This window comes from Ovis aries, chromosome 19, assembly GCF_016772045.2.
Source record: "Ovis aries strain OAR_USU_Benz2616 breed Rambouillet chromosome 19, ARS-UI_Ramb_v3.0, whole genome shotgun sequence".
NCBI classification, from domain to species: domain Eukaryota; kingdom Metazoa; phylum Chordata; class Mammalia; order Artiodactyla; family Bovidae; genus Ovis; species Ovis aries.
This window is the reverse complement of record NC_056072.1, coordinates 59739821-59757789: the sequence shown is the minus strand read 5'-3', so window position 1 is coordinate 59757789 and position 17969 is coordinate 59739821. Positions and strand designations below refer to the sequence as shown.

The window sequence follows — 17969 nt, the reverse complement described above, 5'->3', positions numbered from 1 at the left end:
GGCTTACAGGCCTGTGTGCGAGGAGTATGTATCGGCCGTTACACCAACGCCCGGCATCAGTGTCCGGCCCAGGTACGGGGGTCCGGTGCTGAGACGGCGTCAGGACCTGGCTCGGCCGCCGTGGCTAGGGTCCCTCCCTCGTGCTCACTCCTGGGCGGCCGGCCTGTGTGGCCGCTGAGCGACGCTCCCAGCCGCTCTCACTTGGCAAGCCCAGCGTGGGGAGAGCTCAGCTGGAGAAGACGCAGGGTGGCTCCTGGCCTCGTCTGGGTCCTGAGCCCCCCGAAGCCAGCGTAGGGCCCCACACTCCTGGGCCAGGTAGGAGAGGGTGGGAGGGCCCTCCAAGGAGGATCCGGGTGCCTTTGACAGAAGGGGGCAGAATGATGCTCTCGACTGGGGCGCCCCGAGTGCTCAGCTCTCTGGTCGTTTCCACGTGAAGTTCTCCTTTCCCTCATGGCAGCCTCACTAGCCTCCCGTCTCGGCGCAGGGGAGACGGCGCAGGCAGGTTCCCGGGTGATGGTGGCAGGGGCCCCGCTCCTCCTCCGCGTCCGCTCCTCCCTCGCCACGCTGGAGGTGCCGCCGTCCGGAGCGAGTCTGCGCGCGCCAGGTCGCCGCAGCAGCTGTCTGCCGGACCTGGGGGTGCTTTCTCCGCAGCCCTCTCGGTGGTCGTGTCTGCCGGGCAGCGATTTGACCGTCCTGGCAGAAGCGCTTCACCTGGGCGCCGAGAAAAGAAAAGAGAAGCGCCATATCCTTGTCTTATGCTAGTAGTGAGTGTCCCTGCATGGAAATCAGAAACGTGACAAGTTAAAAGGAAAAACCAAGCCTCTCCAGCCCCATCCTTAACCCAGAGCTGGTGAGCGGCAGCACTGCAGTGCGCTTCTCCCCGGGCTCCCTGCCGTCACGGACAATAGAGAAAGCGTGCCCCTGGGAAGAGTGGCATTTGCGGGCACAGACCTTGCTGTTTCACTTGCCCACATCTTTCCAAGGCAGCCAACAGCTCTTCAGCCTCAGCTTTGAGGCCGAATCAGCGCCCCAAGTGTGGACGGGCTGGCTGCCTCGGCCAGCCTCCCGCCCTGCAACAGCGGCGCTGTGGCGTGAGCAGAGCCTCCTGAGCATCCCTAATCGTCTCCTCAGAGTGTGTTTCTAGAAGCAGTAGCCTCAGGGTGTTTGTCTGCAAGGGGTCTCCTGTGCGCCCTCCCCTCGCACTGCGGCCGATCTCCCTCCCGTCCCCGCGCGACGCTGAGACGTGCCCCTGTGTTATCAGCTTGCCATCCGCAGGGTTCGTCCCTGGGCCTGATGTGCCCTTCTGCGATGACTGTTGAGTCTGACCGTCAGCGGGCCGTGTTCAGCTACACGGAAAGCTGCTTCGCTCGCGCGTCCGCTCCACACGGGCCTCCTGTGCGCTCTGTCAGCGTGTCTGCGCTCCTGCTCCGTTGACTAACTCGCTTCAGCACTGCACTCGCGGGACAGCTTTCAGTGATTTGATGTTAACCTAAAGGAAGGTTTAAAGTGATCTTTCAAGGCTACTGGCTTTGATGCTGGTTCTAATTCCTTGTCTTAAACAGAGGAATCAGTTCATTACTGTTTCAGCTGAGACTGAAGGTCATGTGGGCGGACGGCTGGCCCTGGAAGGCAGAAATAAAGTTCAGTGCAACCTTGATGAACCGGAAAGAGAGTTACGCAGCTGGGGTGCAGCATTGGGGGGAAAGTCACGCAGCGTGATCTTTTTAGGGAAAGCACAGTCGTGAGATGAGGGGGGAAAAGGCCTGGATGCAGCTCACGTGCTGTGACGAAGCCGAGCTGTGTGAGTCAGGAAAGCTCCCTTGACGCTTTCTGTCAGGTAGCCGCTGGTTAACGCGCTTTGTTCAGTTCTAAGTTTTTCACCAAATGTTTCTTGTGTGCCGACACTGTTGACTCTGTGAGCGCTCTTTATTTTTTTATTAGAGCGTTTTTTATTTTAGAGCGTGGCTGATTAACAATGTTGTGATATTTCAGATGGACAGTGAAAGGCCCAGTCATACGCACACGTGTATCCATTCCCCCCAGACTCCCCTCCCATCCAGGCTGCCACAGAACGTTGAACAAAGCTCCCTGAGCTCTACGGTAGGTCCTTATGGGTTTTCCATTTTAAATACAGTCGTGAGTACCTGTCATCCCGAACTAGCTTAGATATCCCTCCTCCCACACCCTTCCCCACTGGTACCCATAAGTTTCTGCTCTAAGTTGGTGGGTTTTCTGTTCTATAAATAAGTTCACTTGTATCATTTCTTTTTAGATTCTGAGTGTAAGAGATGTGATATTTCTCTCTCTGGCACTGACCTAAGCTCACTCGCTATGACAGTCTTGTGGTTGGCCGTCCAGGTTGCTGCCATGGCGTGCTGTTTCTAACGGTGCTGCAGTGACCACTGGGTGCCCGCGTCCTTTCGGGCCACGTGCTCCTCTGGGCATGCTCCCAGGACTGGGGTCGCAGGGCCACGTGGCAGCTCTGTTTTCAGCTTTTATTGAGGGGTCTCCATAGTGGCTGCACCAGTTCACATTCCCAGCATCGTAGGAGGGTTGTCTCCTCGCGTCCTCTCCAGCGTGTCTTGGTGGATTTTCTCTTAAGAGTGTTTGAAAGCTTGCCAGATGCCATGTCTCAGTTCACAAAGTGCCCCTTACAGTTCGGTGCAATTCAAGAAGAGGTTTGACCGCCATGTTTACCTGCTGGTCTTGGCATCCCAGTACATAGGGTGACTCATGACCCGTGAGGATCAATGAATCTTTATTCTTCTTCTTCGGTCCATTTACATTCATTTCTCTGTTGTGACCGCCCCGGGTCTTCACTGCTGCAGGTGGGCTGCGTGGGTGCGGCTCGGGCTCCCCGGGGTGGGCCCCGTGGCTGTGGCGCACAGGCTTCATGGCCCCGCAGCATGGGGGTCCGATTGCCCAGAGCAGGAATGGAGCCCGTGCCCCTTGCCTGGGCAGGCGTACCCTTAACCCCTGGGCCACCGGGAAGTCTCCTGTTGGTGGACGTTTTGGTGATAATCAGTCTGACTGGTGCGAGGTGAGGCCTCATTTTGAGTTGGGTTTGCATTTCTCTAACAGCAGCGCTGAGCCTCTTTTCACGTGTCTCTTGACCGTCTGTATGTCTTGTTTGGAGAAACGTCCGTTTAGGGCTTCTAACCACTTTCTGATTGGGCCGCTTGTTTGGATGATATTGAGCCTCACGAACTGTGTGTACGTTCTGGAGACTAACGCCTTGTCGGCCATGTCATCTGCAGTTATTTTGTCCCATTCTGTGGGCTGTCTTTTTGTTTGGTTTGGTTTCCTCTGCTGTGCAGACGCTTTTGAGCTTAGTGAGGTCCCATTTGTTTATTTTTGTTTTCATTTCCATTATTCTGGGAGCCAGATTGGAAAAGATACTGTTAAGATTTATGTCAGAGAGTGTTCTGCGTGTGTTTTCCTCTAGGAGTTGTGGTGTCTGGTCTCCCATTTAGGTCTTCGGTCCATTTGGAGCTTCTTGTTTGTGTCTGATGGTAAACAGTGATGTGATTTTATGTTTGACATATAGCTGCCCAGTTTTCCCAGCACTTTTTGTTGAAGAGACTGGTACAGCCGTGCCTCCCTTGTCATGCATTGATTGACCATAAATGCACGGGTCTACTGCTGGGCTTTCCATTTTGTTCTGTTCGTCGATACTTCTGTTTTTATGCCAGTCCCCTGCTAGTTTGTTTTTTAATTTGTTTATTTAATTGGAGGCTGATTACTTCACAGTATCGTAGTGGTTTTGCATACATTGACAGGAGCCAGCCACGGGTGTACACGTGCTCCCCGTCCTGAGCCCCCTCCCCCTCCCTGCCTGTCCCATCCCTCTGGGTCATCCCAGTGCACCAGCCCTGACTAACGCGTATATATGGAATTTAGAAAGACGGTAACGATGACCCCGCATGCGAGACAGCAAAAGAGACACAGACGTATAGAACAGCCTTTTGGACTCTGTGGGAGAAGGCGAGGGTGGGATGGTTTGGGAGAATGGCGTTGAACCACGTATGTTACCGTCTGTGGAACAGGCCGCCGGCCCGGGCTCGAGCCTCGCTGGTGCATGGTGTGCCCTGTGTGTGCGGCTCTCTCCCTGTGTGTGCGGCTCTCTCCCTGTGTGTGCGGCTCTCTCCCTGTGTGTGCGGCTCTCTCCCTGTGTGTGCGGTGCTCTCGCTGTGTGTGCGGTGCTCTCGCTGGTGCACGGTGTGCCCTGTGTGTGCGGCTCTCACATGTTACCGTCTGTGAAACAGGCCGCCGGCCCGGGCTCAAGCCTCGCTGGTGCACGGTGTGCCCTGCGTGTGCGTGGTCTCGGCTGCGCCAGGCCTTTCTCCCTGTGTGTGCGGGCTCTCACATGTCACTGTCTGTGAAACAGGCCGCGGCCCGGGCTCGAGCCTCGCTGGTGCACGGTGTGCCCTGTGTGTGCGGCTCTCTCCCTGTGTGTGCGGCTCTCTCCCTGTGTGCGGCGCTCTCGCTGTGTGCGTGGCGGCCACTCTCTGAGGCACCGCGGGGGCTGTTTGGTGCCGGCCCCTCTGGCAGCCTGGGCTCTCGGCAAGCAGGCCTCAGTGGTTGGCGCCTGCGGGCTCAGTACTTGTGGCGTGCAGGCCTGGTTGCCCTGTGGAACGTGGGATATTCGCAGACCAGCGATCAAGTTCCTGTCCCCTGCCTTGGCACGAGCATTCCTAACCACTGGGCCCCCAAGGAAGGCCCTGCCTGCCGCTCTGACGACTGTGGCTTCGTAGTGTAGTCTGAAGTCAAGGACCCTGATCTCCTCCAGCTGTTCTCCTCTCCCAAGGTTGCTCTGAGTCTTCAGGCTCTTTGTGTCCGAGACAGATTTTAGGATTTTGTGGTGGTGGTGGTTCTAGTTTTGTGAAAATGGACATTGGTAATTGGGTAGGAATTGCATTGAATCTGTAGATTGCCTTGTGTAATACAGTCACTTTGACAATATTGATTCTTCAAATCCACAAACATGGTATATCTTTCCGTCAGGCTGTGTCTTTGATTTCTTTCATCAGCACGTTACAGCTTCCAGAATACAGGTTTTCTGTCTCCTTAGGCAATTTATCTCTGGGCAGCCCGGCTTTTTTGAAGCAGTGGCAGATGACTGCCTCTGGACTCTCTCTGCTCTGTGTCCTTAGTGTGCGGCTGTGAGCAGGTTGCTGTGTGTCCGTGACCTGCACGGTCGCTGCCGAGCCCCAGCAGCTCTCCGGCAGCTTCTGGAGGTTTTCTCATGTAGAGCTCACATCGCCTACAGACAGGGGCAGCGTAGCTTCCTCTCCACTTTGGATCCCTTTATTCACTTCAGTCCAGTCGCTCAGTCATGTCCGACTCTTTGGGACCCCATGAACCGCAGCACGCCAGGCCTCCCTGTCCATCACCAGCTCCCGGAGTTCACTCAGACTCACGTCCATCAAGTCCATGATGCCATCCAGCCATCTCATCCCCTGTCGTCCCCTTCTCCTCCTGCCCCCAATCCCTCCCAGCATCAGAGTCTTTTCCAATGAGCCAACTCTTCGCATGAGGTGGCCAAAGTACTGGAGTTTCAGCTTTAGCATCATTCCTTCCAAAGAAATCCCAGGGCTGATCTCCTTCAGAATGGACTGGTTGGATCTCCTTGCAGTCCAAGGGACTCTCAGGAGTCTTCTCCAACACCATAGTTCAAACGCATCAATTCTTTGGCGCTCAGCCTTCTTCACAGTCCAGCTCTCACATCCATACATGACCACTGGAAAAACCATAGCCTTGACTAGATGGACCTTTGTTGGCAAAGTAATGTCTCTGCTTTTGAATATGCTATCTAGGTTGGTCATAACTTTCCTTCCAAGGAGTAAGCATCTTTTATTTTCATGGCTGCAGTCACCATCTGCAGTGATTTTGGAGCCCCAAAAAAGTAAAGTCTGACACTGTTTCCACTGTTTCCCCATCTATTCCCCATGAGGTGATGGGACCAGATGCCATGATCTTCGTTTTCTGAATGTTGAGCTTTAAGCCAACTTTTTTACTCTCCTCTTTCATTTTCATCAAGAGGCTCTTTAGTTCCTCTTCACTTTCTGCCATAAGGGTGGTGTCATCTGCATATCTGAGGTTATTGATATTTCTCCCAGCAATCTTGATTCCAGCCTGTGTTTCTCATGATGTACTCTGCATAGAAGTTAAATAAGCAGGGTGACAATATACAGCCTTGACGTACTCCTTTTCCTATTTGGAACCAGTCTGTTGTTCCATGTCCAGTTCTAATTGTTGCTTCCTGACCTGCATATAGGTTTCTCAAGAGGCAGGTCAGGTGGTCTGTATTCCCATCTCTTTCAGAATTTTCCACAGTTTATTGTGATCCACACAGTCAAAGGCTTTGGCATAGTCAGAAAGCAGAAATAGATGTTTTTCTGGAGCTCTCTTGCTTTTTCCATGATCCAGCGGATGTGGGCAATTTGATCTCTGGTTCCTCTGCCTTTTCTAAAACCAGCTTGAACATCAGGAAGTTCACGGTTCACGTATTGCTGAAGCCTGGCTTGGAGAATTTTGAGCATTACTTTATTTGTGTGTGAGACGAGTGCAATTGTGCGGTAGTTTGAGCATTCTTTGGGGTTGCCTTTCTTTGGGATTGGAATGAAAACTGACCTTTTCCAGTCCTGTGGCCACTGCTGAGTTTTCCCAATTTGCTGGCATATTGAGTGCAGCACTTTCACAGCATCATCTTTCAGGATTTGAAACAGCTCAACTGGAATTCCATCACCTCCACTAGCTTTGTTCGTAGTGATGCTTTCTGAGGCCCACTTGACTTCACATTCCAGGATGTCTGGCTCTAGATGAGTGATCACACCATCGTGATTATCCAGGTCGTGAAGGTCTTTTTTGTACAGTTCTTCCATGTATTCTTGCCACCTCTTCTTAATATCTTCTGCTTCTGTTAGGTCCATACCATTTCTGTCCTTTATCGAGCCCATCTTTGCGTGAAATGTTCCCTTGGTATCTCTAATTTTCTTGAAGAGATCTCTAGTCTTTCCTATTGTGTTCTTTTCCTCTATTTCTTTGCATTGATCGCTGAGGAAGGCTTTCTTAACTCTTGCTACTCTTTGGAACTCTGCATTCAGATGCTTATATCTTTCCTTTTCTCCTTTGGTTTTCACTGGTCTTCTTTTCACAGCGATTTGTAAGGCCTCCCCAGACAGCCATTTTGCTTTTTCGCATTTCTTTTCCATGGGGATGGTCTTGATCCCTGTCTCCTGTACAATGTCATGAACCTCAGTCCATCAGGCACTCTGTCTATCAGATTTTAATCCCTAGTGTTTGAATTTTTCCCAGTCCTGGAGGATGTAGCCCAGAGGGGTACTGTTTGGGATTGAGGCAGTCTGACCCATTTCAGACCTAAACCTGAGAAGATGTTCCTATTTCCCATGCTATCCAAATTTCTGCTCTTAAGTCAAAACCCACTGTACAATTTGGTCAAGATTTGCACTTAGGATTTTAGAGCTGTCCCTTCCAAGGTAGTCTCCCAGCCAGGTTAGTGACTGACATTTACTGCAGGGAAGCTGCACAGAAGCTGCCCCGAGATGCCGTCAGTGAGCTGGCGCTGGCCTCAGGGTAAGTTGGGAGTAAAGGGTGAGCGCGTGTAAGGCTCAGCGTGAGGGGAGTAGACGCAATAGAAAGCACGCCGTGGTGGCCACACAGGTCTTCTGAGGTTAGCAGAAGAGAGAGAGAAAGAGGGCAAAAGAGAATGAGAATGTAGGGAAACCCTTCGGTGTCAAGGAGGAGAACACAGATTCTAACACTTCAGCCCTTTTCCTGCTGCCGGGTGGGCATAAGCATACGGGTCGACCCTCTGGTCAAGAAGAAGCAGACGTCAGCTGAGCGTCTTCCCCAGCGTAACTGGCCCGGGGGACGCCGTGGGACCTCAGGACCGAGACCTAAGCTCACGCCCTTTCCTGCCTTGCCACTGTCCCTCTGTGGTTGCCAGCTGAAACCATCCACCTCGGATTGGAACTTGAACCCATATTCTGGGACTCAGACCTGCCCAAGGTCCTGCCTGGGACCTGAAACTGCTCAGAACTCTGCTTACTGAGGCTCAGGTTCTTTGTATCTCAGCACGGAAGGAAACCAGTGAGAGGCCCAGTGATAGGCAAGAGACAGCTGTATTCGCATGGGACGCCTGTAACAAGCGTGGGCGGGCGAGGGAGCTCCGCCCGAGGGTTACGGGCTTCCGTTTCATGGTGGGAGGAGGCAGGGACAAGGCCACCTTCTTCCGGCAGAGGGCAGCGACAGCTCCATCCGCCAGCGGCCTGGGGCGCACCTCCTGCTCTGCTCTCCGCTTCATTGCCAGGCAGGCATTAGCTCAGTCCCCTCCCAGTGTCCTAGGCTCTCCTCCTGTCTGCTGACCCTGCTAGGACTCTCTGCAGAACTTCTACGGGGCTTCCCCCGCGGCGCAGCGCTAAAGCGTCCGCCTGCCAGTGCAGGAGACGCGGGTTCAGCCCCTGGGGTGGAAGGATCCCCGGAGAAGGAAACGGCAACTCGCCTCAGGAGGCTTGCCTGGGAAACCCCCTGGACAGAGGAGCCTGGCGGGCTGCAGTCCGTTGGGTCACAAGCGACCAGACGGCAGCTGGGATTTCTGCAACTACAGGTGTAGTGCAGCTCTCCCAGTCTGCCCCCGTCACTGGAGTGCCGAGACCTCGTGTGTGGCCTCCAGGGTGCACTCTCTGTTTCTGCCAGTCCGGTGGAAGTCCTGCAGTCAAATCCCGCTGGCCTTCAGAGTCAGATTCTCTGAGGATCCCGACCTCCGCACTGGACCTCCAGGTTGGGAAGCGTAGCGTGAGGCTGGGAGCCTTCCCTCCAGGGGAAGAGCTTCCGTATATACGTGCTCTCCAGTTTGTGGGTGGCCTGCCCGCTGGGTGGGGGTGAATTTTGCTGTGACGGCCCCTCCCGCCGCCCGCTGCCGCGTCCCCCTGTCGCTGGCTGTGGCGTGCCTCGCTCGGCGGCTCCGGCGTCTCCTGTGAACGGTTACCCAGCAGTGAGTCGTGGCTTCGGCGCTCTGCTGAGAAGAGCACGTCCTGCGCCCTGCTGTCTCTTGTGAGTGCTCTTAAAACTGGCGAACCCAGAGTCTTCACTAGACGACGTAAGCGACAGCGGGAAGGGTTGAGAATAAGGGATAGTCATGGTTTTAGCTGCAGGAAAGAAAGGCAAATTGGGGCCCCTAAGAGAACATGTAGATTTCCGCCCCACCCCCACCCCCCCGAGAGATGCTCCCCAGGCTCTCCTTGCTTAGAGGATGAAACAGGAATGGGCTTAGGTTGTAAGTGAACCATCCCAGTCGAGTTTAAGGAAATTGGGGAGGAAAAAAACGCCAATGACACAGAAATGCCTCCTTAAGGAGGCCAGGACGTGACCTTGAAGGGGATTGCAGCCCGTCATTGTAGACATATTCTAGAACTCTCTGCTGAGTAAGTTTATCCTCACGTGTGCATAATCCCGCCATGTACAGCCTGTGCAGCTTCGTATTGAAATAGGACGAGTAAGAAATAAGCTGCATTGAGTCACCGTTACGACAACTTACAGCATCGTAGCCGCCATGCCTTAGCCCAGGGAACCTCCCAGGTCCTTCTGCTGGCAGGGCCCAGGACTCCCTGGGGTCCTGCCACAACCACACCTGAGCACACCCACAGCCTGGCTGCGCCGAGCTCAGGGGGGTGCAGAACCTGCAGGTGACTTTAGGGGGAGGGTCAGTGCCTCTGAGGGCCTGGGGTTGTGCATCCCTAACGTCATTCGTCACAGCCTCACACCCCCGAGAGGTGGCTGTGCTGAGTGAGCCCTGGGACTGGTCACCAGAATTTAAAGTCCGCCTGCAGAACTCTGACGCTTGACCTTGGCTGCTATGTGTCAGCTAGGCTGGCGAAGGAGCCCAGTTTCAAAGGGGTCAGGACCACGGGGGTGATGCTGCCGCACCAGCTGGCTCCTGCGGTGTCTGGAGCCCCTTCTGGCCCTGCCTGGCTGGCTGGGAACGTGTTTTCAGAGACTGGCTTTGCCTACACAGGAGCCTGAGGTTGGCAGCCGTACAGCTGCGACGGAGCTGGCCTCACAGACCTGGACACAGAGAAAGTGTCCTGCCCGCTCCGAGCTCTGTTTCTGCACCCCTTACAGGAGGGCTGTGGGCCCTGACTGGGATGTGCAGGCCTGGTGCTCCCCATGGCTCAGGGGAGATGTCATTTCCAACAGCCGCCACCGGGAGGCGCTGCCACTCCTCAGCACGCCAGCCAGCGCGTGGGCAGGGAGGCTAACTGGGAGGGGGATTGAATGAGTTCCCAGGTGGGCCTCTCGCGTCTCAGGGACAGTGAGGAGACCTGGCTGGCTGGCCGAGCCCTGGGCAGCGTAGCCATCCCTTGATCTTCATACACTGGGGCCTAGCTGGAGCCTCCCCTAGGTGGCGTGGGCTGTGAGGGACCCTTCCTGACTCTCTGGTGCCCGAGTTGTGGTGCCTGTCCAGGGCACAGGGACAAGCTTTGATGTCCTTATACGCTGTGACTTGAAAGTGCCTCCTGGGCATCTCTGCTTGTTCAGATCTGTGTCCAGGTGAGGAGTGTGTTTGTCCTTGACAGGCTTTTGGGGTTTGTGGGACCTGACTCCAGACCCCTGAAGTCAACGGAACGGGAAGACAGAGACTGGAGGGTGAGCAGGGTGGCGCCCGCTCTCCACGGCCACAGGGCCGTCAGCGCACAGGTCTCAGGCCAGGCCTTCGTGGCCTGAGGCGTGTGCAGCCCTGCCATGGTGTTCCCGGACACGACCCAGCGCTGGGAGACGGTCGTGTACGGGAGATAGAGGCGTCCAGCAGACGGGGTTGCTCCAGGAGACGGTGCTGCTGCAGGAGGCGGCGCGTCAGGAGGGGATGCCTAGGAGGTGGTGGCGCCCAGGACTTGGTGGTGCTCTTGGAAACTGTGGTGTCTTGGGAGAGTGGTGCTTCAGGAGAGGTGGTGCTCCAGGGGAAGTGGGGTCTGGGAGATGGTAGTGTCCAGAAAAAATAGTGTTCTGGGAGACAGTGGTGTTCCGGGCGACAGTGAGTCCAGCTAAAATGGTGGTGCAGGAGAAGGTGGCGCTCAGCACTGGGTGGTGGTCCTGGAGACAGTGGTGCTGAAACGGTGGTGCTGGGAAGGGGGCTGGTGCTGTAGGAGAGAGTAGTGCCCAGGAGGTGGTGGTGCCCAGGAGGTGGTGGTGCCCAGGAGGCCTTGGTGGCTCAGTAGACAGAGGTGCTCAGGAGATGGAGGTGTCCAGGAGACTTTGGTACTCCAGGAGATGGGGATGTTAGCAGAATATGGTACTCCAGGAAATGGCAGAGCTCCGGAGAGGGTGCTACTCAGGGGACGGTGGTGTTCAGGACACAGTGCTGCTGAGGAGACTGTGGTGTCCAGGAGATAACAGTGCTCAGAAGACGATGGTCTCCAGAAGAGAGTGCTACATAGCAGACAGCGGTCTCCAGGACTGTCTCCAGGAGACAGCGGTGCTCCAGGAGGCAGTATGTCAAGAAGGCAGCGGTGCTCCAGGAGAAGGCAGTGTCTAGGAGACTGTGGCTCTCCAGGACACTGTGGTGCTTCGGCAGACAGCGGTGCTCCAGGAGAAGATGGTCGTCAGGAGACTGTGTTGTCCAAGAGAAAGGCTGTGGTGCTCAGGAGATGGCGGTGTCAAACAGACGATGGTGCTCAGGAGATATTGGTTTTCTGGGAGACAGTGGTGCTCAGGAGACTGTGTTGTCCAAGAGAAAGGCTGTGGTGCTCAGGAGACAGTGGGGTCCGGGAGACAGTGGTGCTCCAGGAGATGGTGGGGTCAGCCGACCCTCCAGGAGAGGATAGTGTCCTGGAGACAGTGGTGCCCGGGAGACACGGTGTCCAGGGAATGGTGGTGTCTGGGAGACAGTGGGGATCAGCAGGCCGTGGGGTCCAGGAGGCCGTGGTGTTCAGGAGGTGGTGGTCTCAACAGACAGTGGTGCTCCTGGAGACGGCAGTGTCCAGGCAAGCGTGGTACTCCAGGAGATGGTGGTGTCCAGGAGACCTTGGTGGCTCAGTAGACAGAGGTGCTCAGGAGATGCAAGTGTCCAAGAGACTTTGGTACTCCAGGAGGTGGGGATGTTAGCAGAATATGGTACTCCAGGAAATGGCAGAGCTCAGGAGAGGGTGCTACTCAGGGGACGGTGGTGTTCAGGACACAGTGCTGCTGAGGAGACTGTGGTGTCCAGGAGATAACAGTGCTCAGAAGACGATGGTCTCCAGAAGAGAGTGCTGCATAGCAGACAGCGGTCTCCAGGACTGTCTCCAGGAGATAGCGGTGCTCCAGGAGAAGGCAGTGTCCAGGAGACTGTGTTGTCCGAGAAAGGCTGTGGTGCTCAGGAGATGGCGGTGTCAAAGAGACGATGGTGCTCAGGAGATATTGGTTTTCTGGAAGACAGTGGTGCTCAGGAGACTGTGTTGTCCAAGAGAAAGGCTGTGGTGCTCAGGAGACAGTGGGGTCCGGGAGACAGTGGTGCTCCAGGAGATGGTGGGGTCAGCCGACCCTCCAGGAGAGGATAGTGTCCTGGAGACAGTGGTGCCCGGGAGACACGGTGTTCAGGGAATGGTGGTGTCCGGGAGACAGTGGGGATCAGCAGGCCATGGGGTCCAGGAGGCCGTGGTGTTCAGGAGGTGGTGGTCTCAACAGACAGTGGTGCTCCTGGAGAAGGCAGTGTCCAGGCAAGCGTGGTACTCCAGGAGATGGTGGTGTCCAGGAGAGAAAGCGGCGTGGGGGACAGTGGTGTCCAGGAGACAGTGTTGCTCTAGAAGAAAGTGGTGTCTAGAAGACTACGGTGTTTCCCAAGAGCGTGCTACTCCAGGAGTCTGTTATGCTCCGGAAACCTTGGAGCTCCAGGAGAGAAAGGATGAAGACGACAGTGGGGTCCAGCAGAGAGGGCACTCAGGAGGCACGGTTTCTGGGAGGCAGGGCCGTCCAGGAGACAAACGGCACAGAGGAACCTGGGGCGTGGCGTCCAGCAGTTTCCCAGGATCAGTCACATCCAGGGGGCAGGTTGCTCTGGGAGAGAGTTCTGTCCGGGAGACTGTGGCACTGGGGAGACGGTGTTTTCAGAGACAACAGTGAACAGGAGCTGGCGGCGTCCAGATGACAGTGGTGATGTAGGCAGCAGTGGTGTCCAGGGGGCTACGGTGCTGAGGAGACGGTGGCGTCAGGGGACTGCGACGCTCCAGGAGATGGTGGTGGTCGTGAACCGTGGTGTCAGTAGCCTCCTGTTAATGTCACTCCTGGAATCGGGGGTGTCCAGAAGACTACGGCCCTCCAGGAGGCGGTGGTGTTCGGAGACCGCGGTGCTCAGGAGACGCTTGCTGCAGGAGGGAGTGGGGTGCAGAAGGCTGCGGTGCTCCAGGAGGCAGCGCTGTCCCGGGGGCTGTGGGGCCCAGGAGGCCGTGGGGCTCATATGCGGTGATGGCCAAGGGACGGGGGTGTATGGAGGCCCGCGGCTCTCCAGGAGGCGGCGGTGCTCTCCCGACTGCGGCCCAGCACACAGCGGTGCTCAGGGGCCTTGGTCTCCAGGAGACGGTGGTGTCCAGCCGACTGTTGTGCTCCAGGAGATGCTGTGCTCCAGGGGACTGCGATGGCCCGGCAGGTGTTCAGCCCGCAGGTCAGTGCGCCCAGGAGGCGGGTGCTCTGGGGGTCTGTCCACCCGTGAGACGTGCCCGAGGCGGGTGCCCTTCTCCCCGGCTTGCTGTCGCTGCTGGCGCTCTAGTCCACCTCCTCCCCCAGCCCCTCCCCCCGCCTGTGCCCTGCCGACCCCCTCCTGCTGACCCCCTCCTCCCTGTGCCCTCCTCTCCCCCTTCCTCTGTCCTCCTCCCCCCTCCTCCTGCTAATCTTCCTCCCGGCTTCGCTCTCCCCCACTCCTTCCCTCTCCTGCCGTGGCTTTACCCCTCTCCCTGCAGGATGCCTGCTCTGGCCTCCCTGCTCCTCTCAGCTTGCTGGCCCTAGTCCCCGTGGCGGACTCCTGAGTGGAAAGCGTGCTCCCTTCCTCCCCGTGGGAGCCGTTCTCCTGTCTCCTGTCCCCTTTGCGCCCTCTCCTCTTGGAGTGCCAGATGGCCTGCCCTGCCCCGTCTTGCTCCCTCTGGTGGCTGATCTTGTATTTACAGACAAGAAGGAGATCTTCGCGTGCTCCATACTCAGACCCTTCATCGTTACATATCTCTGCGTTTGCTTTATTAGTCTGTGTATGTTTTATAGACCAGTGGCAGGGCTCTTCTGTAGGCCCTCGACAGTGTGTTGCAGACAAATTCCCGTTTGACCCTGAAATACTTGGGAGTGTCTTTCTAACAGAGACATTCTCTGGTCACACCTCAGTGTGTCAGAGTCAGGAAGTGGACCTCGATGCAGCCTGTGCGTTGCAAGCAGTGGTGGCCAGCTCCCTGCGCCGCTGTGGGCCCCCCAGGCTCCTCTGTCCACGAGACTTTCCAGGCAAGGATACTGGAGTGGGTTGCCATGCCCCCTTCCAATGGATCTTTCCAACCCAGGAGTCGAACCTGCAACCCCGGTATTGCAGGCAGATTCTTGACCTGCTGAGCCATCAGGCAAGCCTGATACAATACTGTTTACAGAGTGCATTCAAACTTTTCCAGTTTGCCCAGCAGCATCCCTAGCAGCACAAGGGAGATAAGGAGCCTCCCCGGCTCACTGTCTAGTCCAGGGTCAGGGACTGCGTCCAGTCCTCGTCTGTGTCTCGTTTCTCTGGTTCTGGAACACTCAGGCCTGCCTCTGATGTGATTTTGATTTTTTTTTTAAGGAGACAGGGCAGTTATTTTGTAGACGCCTGCGCAGGCTTGGTTCGCCTCATGGTTTCCCTTAAGCAGATTCAGGGTGAGAGGCTTTGGTGGGAATGTCACACTCGTCTCATCTTCCTCCATTAATCAACCCGGCTGCTCTGAGGTGAAGCTTGGCTTCTTTGCTAGTCTGCACTCCCGTTTCGACCCAGCGCCACTGCCCTCTTCCCCGGATCCCCCGTTTCCACCCCGCCAGGGCCCGTCCCCCGGCTGCTCACGTGTCGCCGCCTGCGTATCTCTGGTCTGGAGTCGCCCCCGGCGGGCCTCCCACTAACCCTCCTTTCTGGTGGGAGAGGCCCTGCCCCGCTTCAGGTCATGCGCAGCCTTGTCAGTGCACACGGCCCTGTGCTTCCGGCCCTCTGTCCTGGGTTCTGACCCGTCGCTCAGGTGCTGACGTTCTCCCCGCCCTGGGGAGCACAGGTCCACGGCGCTGCCGCCTCCCTGCCGTGCTGCGGCGTTGGTCGTGGCAGAGCCACGCTTGCGGAGTGTTCGTGCTGTCGGCGGGGCCCAGGGCCGCCTGTCCAGTCCAGACCACAGACCTGCGTACTGCGCACTGTTCTTAGCTTACCGGTGAGGGAAAGGGGGCGTGGAGGTCAAGAGCCAAGTCCACAGCCACACAGCTCATACTCAGTGGAGGTGAAACCACACAGCGAAAGGGGAAGGAGTAATTTTGGGTGCCTAATGGCACCCCACTCCAGTGTTCTTGCCTGGAACATCCTATGGGCGGAGGGCCCTGGTGAGCTGCAGTCCATGGGGTCGCACAGTGTTGGACCTGACTGAGCGACTTAGCAGCAGCAGCAGCAGCAGCAGCAGTAAAGAAAGAGGAAAAGAGAATTCTGCTGGTGTCAAGGACAAAGGAGTGTCAGTGATCCGCCAAGTCACCGGAGAGGAGGGCCTGGAAGAGGCTGGAGGCTTGGTGGGAGATGTCAGTTTGGGAGCCTTTTGTGTTGAGGAAGTGGATAAAGCCTTCAGAAACAGTCAACTCACTGAGAAAGAAGTCCAGAAATGATGAGTCAGGATTGATGGTCTGAAAGTGAGACCTTTAGGGAGAGGGGAGGAGCTGACTCAGCTTGCAGAGGAGACTGCGTCGTGCTTGGAAGTCTGATCCCCGCGGGGCTTCGTGCGGGAGGCCGGTGGTGGCACCAGGAGCTGAGCAGGCAGGCTGCGCCGCTGTCCACTCTGCGGGCTTTGTGTCAGGCGCTGGGGATACAGAGTGGAGAAGATTGCCCTGCTTGTCTGCGGTAGCTTGAACCCCAGTGAATCCTGTATCTTTCTTGTTTGGGACAGTAGAGTTGTTTTTAATGCTGCTGGTATAAGACACATTCATCAAAACTCTCTGCAAAGCTTAGACTCCCTAGGCTAGAAAAAACCTTAGAAATCTGGGTCTCTGCATCCTCTCTTGTCACAGGAAAACCTGAAGCCCAGGGCAGCCGAGGAACCCACTGTTCCTTGGACAAGCGCGTTAGCGCTGGGCAGGAGAGGGTGTGTCAGCTCAGGCCGCCCCTTGGGGACTCTGCCCAGCGGGACTCTGCAGGGCTGCGCCTCGCTGACCTGCCCCCGTCAGGCCCTGTCCTGCTGCCGGCTGCTTCCAGCGCCCTTCGCCTCTGACGTCGCCGCTTCTGCTAATGGCGGGGCTCCCTCCACAGTCAGCCCCTCCTCCCGCAGCGCTGACCCTCCTGTGGGCCGGCTGTCCCGCCCCGGGCCACCCCTTGCATCCGGCCCTCTCATCATCTCTCCTGAACCGCTGTGACGAGCCCCTGACTCTTTGCTGCTGTCTTTGATCCCCTCCTTCATCTAATTCTTGTGCTTTGCTCTCAGGGTAGAAATGCTGTTGCTGCTGCTAAGTCACGTCAGTCGTGTCCGACTCTGTGCGACCCCATAGACAGCAGCCTACCAGGCTCCCATCCCTGGGATTCTCCAGGCAAGAGCACTGGAGTGGGGTGCCATGTCTGCAGTGCATGAGAGTGAAAAGTGAAAGTGAAGTCGCTCAGTCATGTCTGACTCTTCGCGACCCCATGGACTGCAGCCCACCAGGCTCCTCCGTGCCTGGGATTCTCCAGGCAAGAGCACTGGAGTGGGGTGCCATGTCTGCAGTGCATGAGAGTGAAAAGTGAAAGTGAAGTCGCTCAGTCGTGTCCAACTCTTCGCGACCCCATGGACTGCAGCCTGCCAGGCTCCTCCGTCCATGGGATTCTCCAGGCAAGAGCACTGGAGTGGACTGCCGTCTCCTTCTCTGCGGAGGGATGGGATCTCACAGTTGGAAGTGGCTGTGTGTGTTTGAATGCCCAGGCGCCCGTCTGACATTCTGCTGTGTGGATTCCTGCCAGGCGGTCAGCCAGCCCGTTTCAGTCATGCTTCTGTGTTGCGTCTTTGTTTTAGGCAGGTCAGTTAGGAAGTTCGCACCTAGACTGCAGTGAGGCAGTCCTGCTCTCTCTCCTTGATCTGGGGCTTCCCGGTGGTGCTGCGGTGAAGAGCCTCTCGCCAGTGCAGGAGACGTGAGACCTGGGCTTGACCCTGGGTTGGAAAGGTCCCCTGGGGGACGCGTGGCCACCTGCTCCAGCACTCGTGCCTGGGGAGTCCCATGGGCAGACGAGCCTGGCGGGCTGCAGTCCGTAGGGTCGCAGAGTTGGGCACGACTGAGGCGCCTTGGCAGGCACGCATCCTGGGTTCACGGAGGTGACGCCCTCTGTCTCTGAGGATGTGAAGGATCCCTCCTCCCAGGAGCCCCTCTGTGGGCTGGCTCGCCCTTCTCTCGCAGCACGTTGCTTCGCCGTCTCAGTCACGCTCCTTCCTGAGCCTGGCTCTCCTCCTCTGGCCTGTGAGTCTTGCCTGCTCCTCAGTGTTTGTAGAGGGGCTGCTAGACTGCTCCGTCCTACAGGCTGGGGTGGGTCTCCTTGCTGGGCTCTGTCCCACCAGCAGGCCTTACCCTGGCTGCTCTGCGCCGGGAGCAGGTCAGCTTCCTACAGAGTGCGCGGGGCTAGAGCTTGACGTACTGAGTCTCCGCTGCTCCAGAGCACAGGTAACAAAGTGGGGTGGGTGGATGGTTTCACTTACTCATTTAAGTCTTACAGTGGACTTTCAGTGACCATCCGCTTCTAAAAAGTAGAAATTCTTCCTATGGAAATAGCA

At 56.7% G+C, this 17969-nt stretch overlaps 1 protein-coding gene across 6 annotated transcripts in view; it reads left to right on the top strand.

The window, feature by feature from the left end:
- LOC101123281 (ankyrin repeat and BTB/POZ domain-containing protein 1) overlaps positions 1–17969 on the top strand; it is a 47596-nt gene that overhangs the window by 9544 nt on the left and 20083 nt on the right. The window contains exons 1-2 of one of the 6 annotated variants that reach the window (XM_060402701.1): positions 8260–8332; positions 8630–8802. The exons of 4 other annotated variants lie outside the window; for them this stretch is intronic. Coding sequence is in view for 1 of the 2 variants with exons in the window: in XM_060402703.1 (XP_060258686.1) it covers positions 13462–13657 (196 nt within the window). In the remaining variant the exon portion in view is untranslated. Of the gene's footprint in view, positions 1–8259; positions 8333–8629; positions 8803–11912; positions 13658–17969 lie in introns of those variants that run through there. One more of the 6 variants, XM_060402703.1, reaches the window with a different exon arrangement.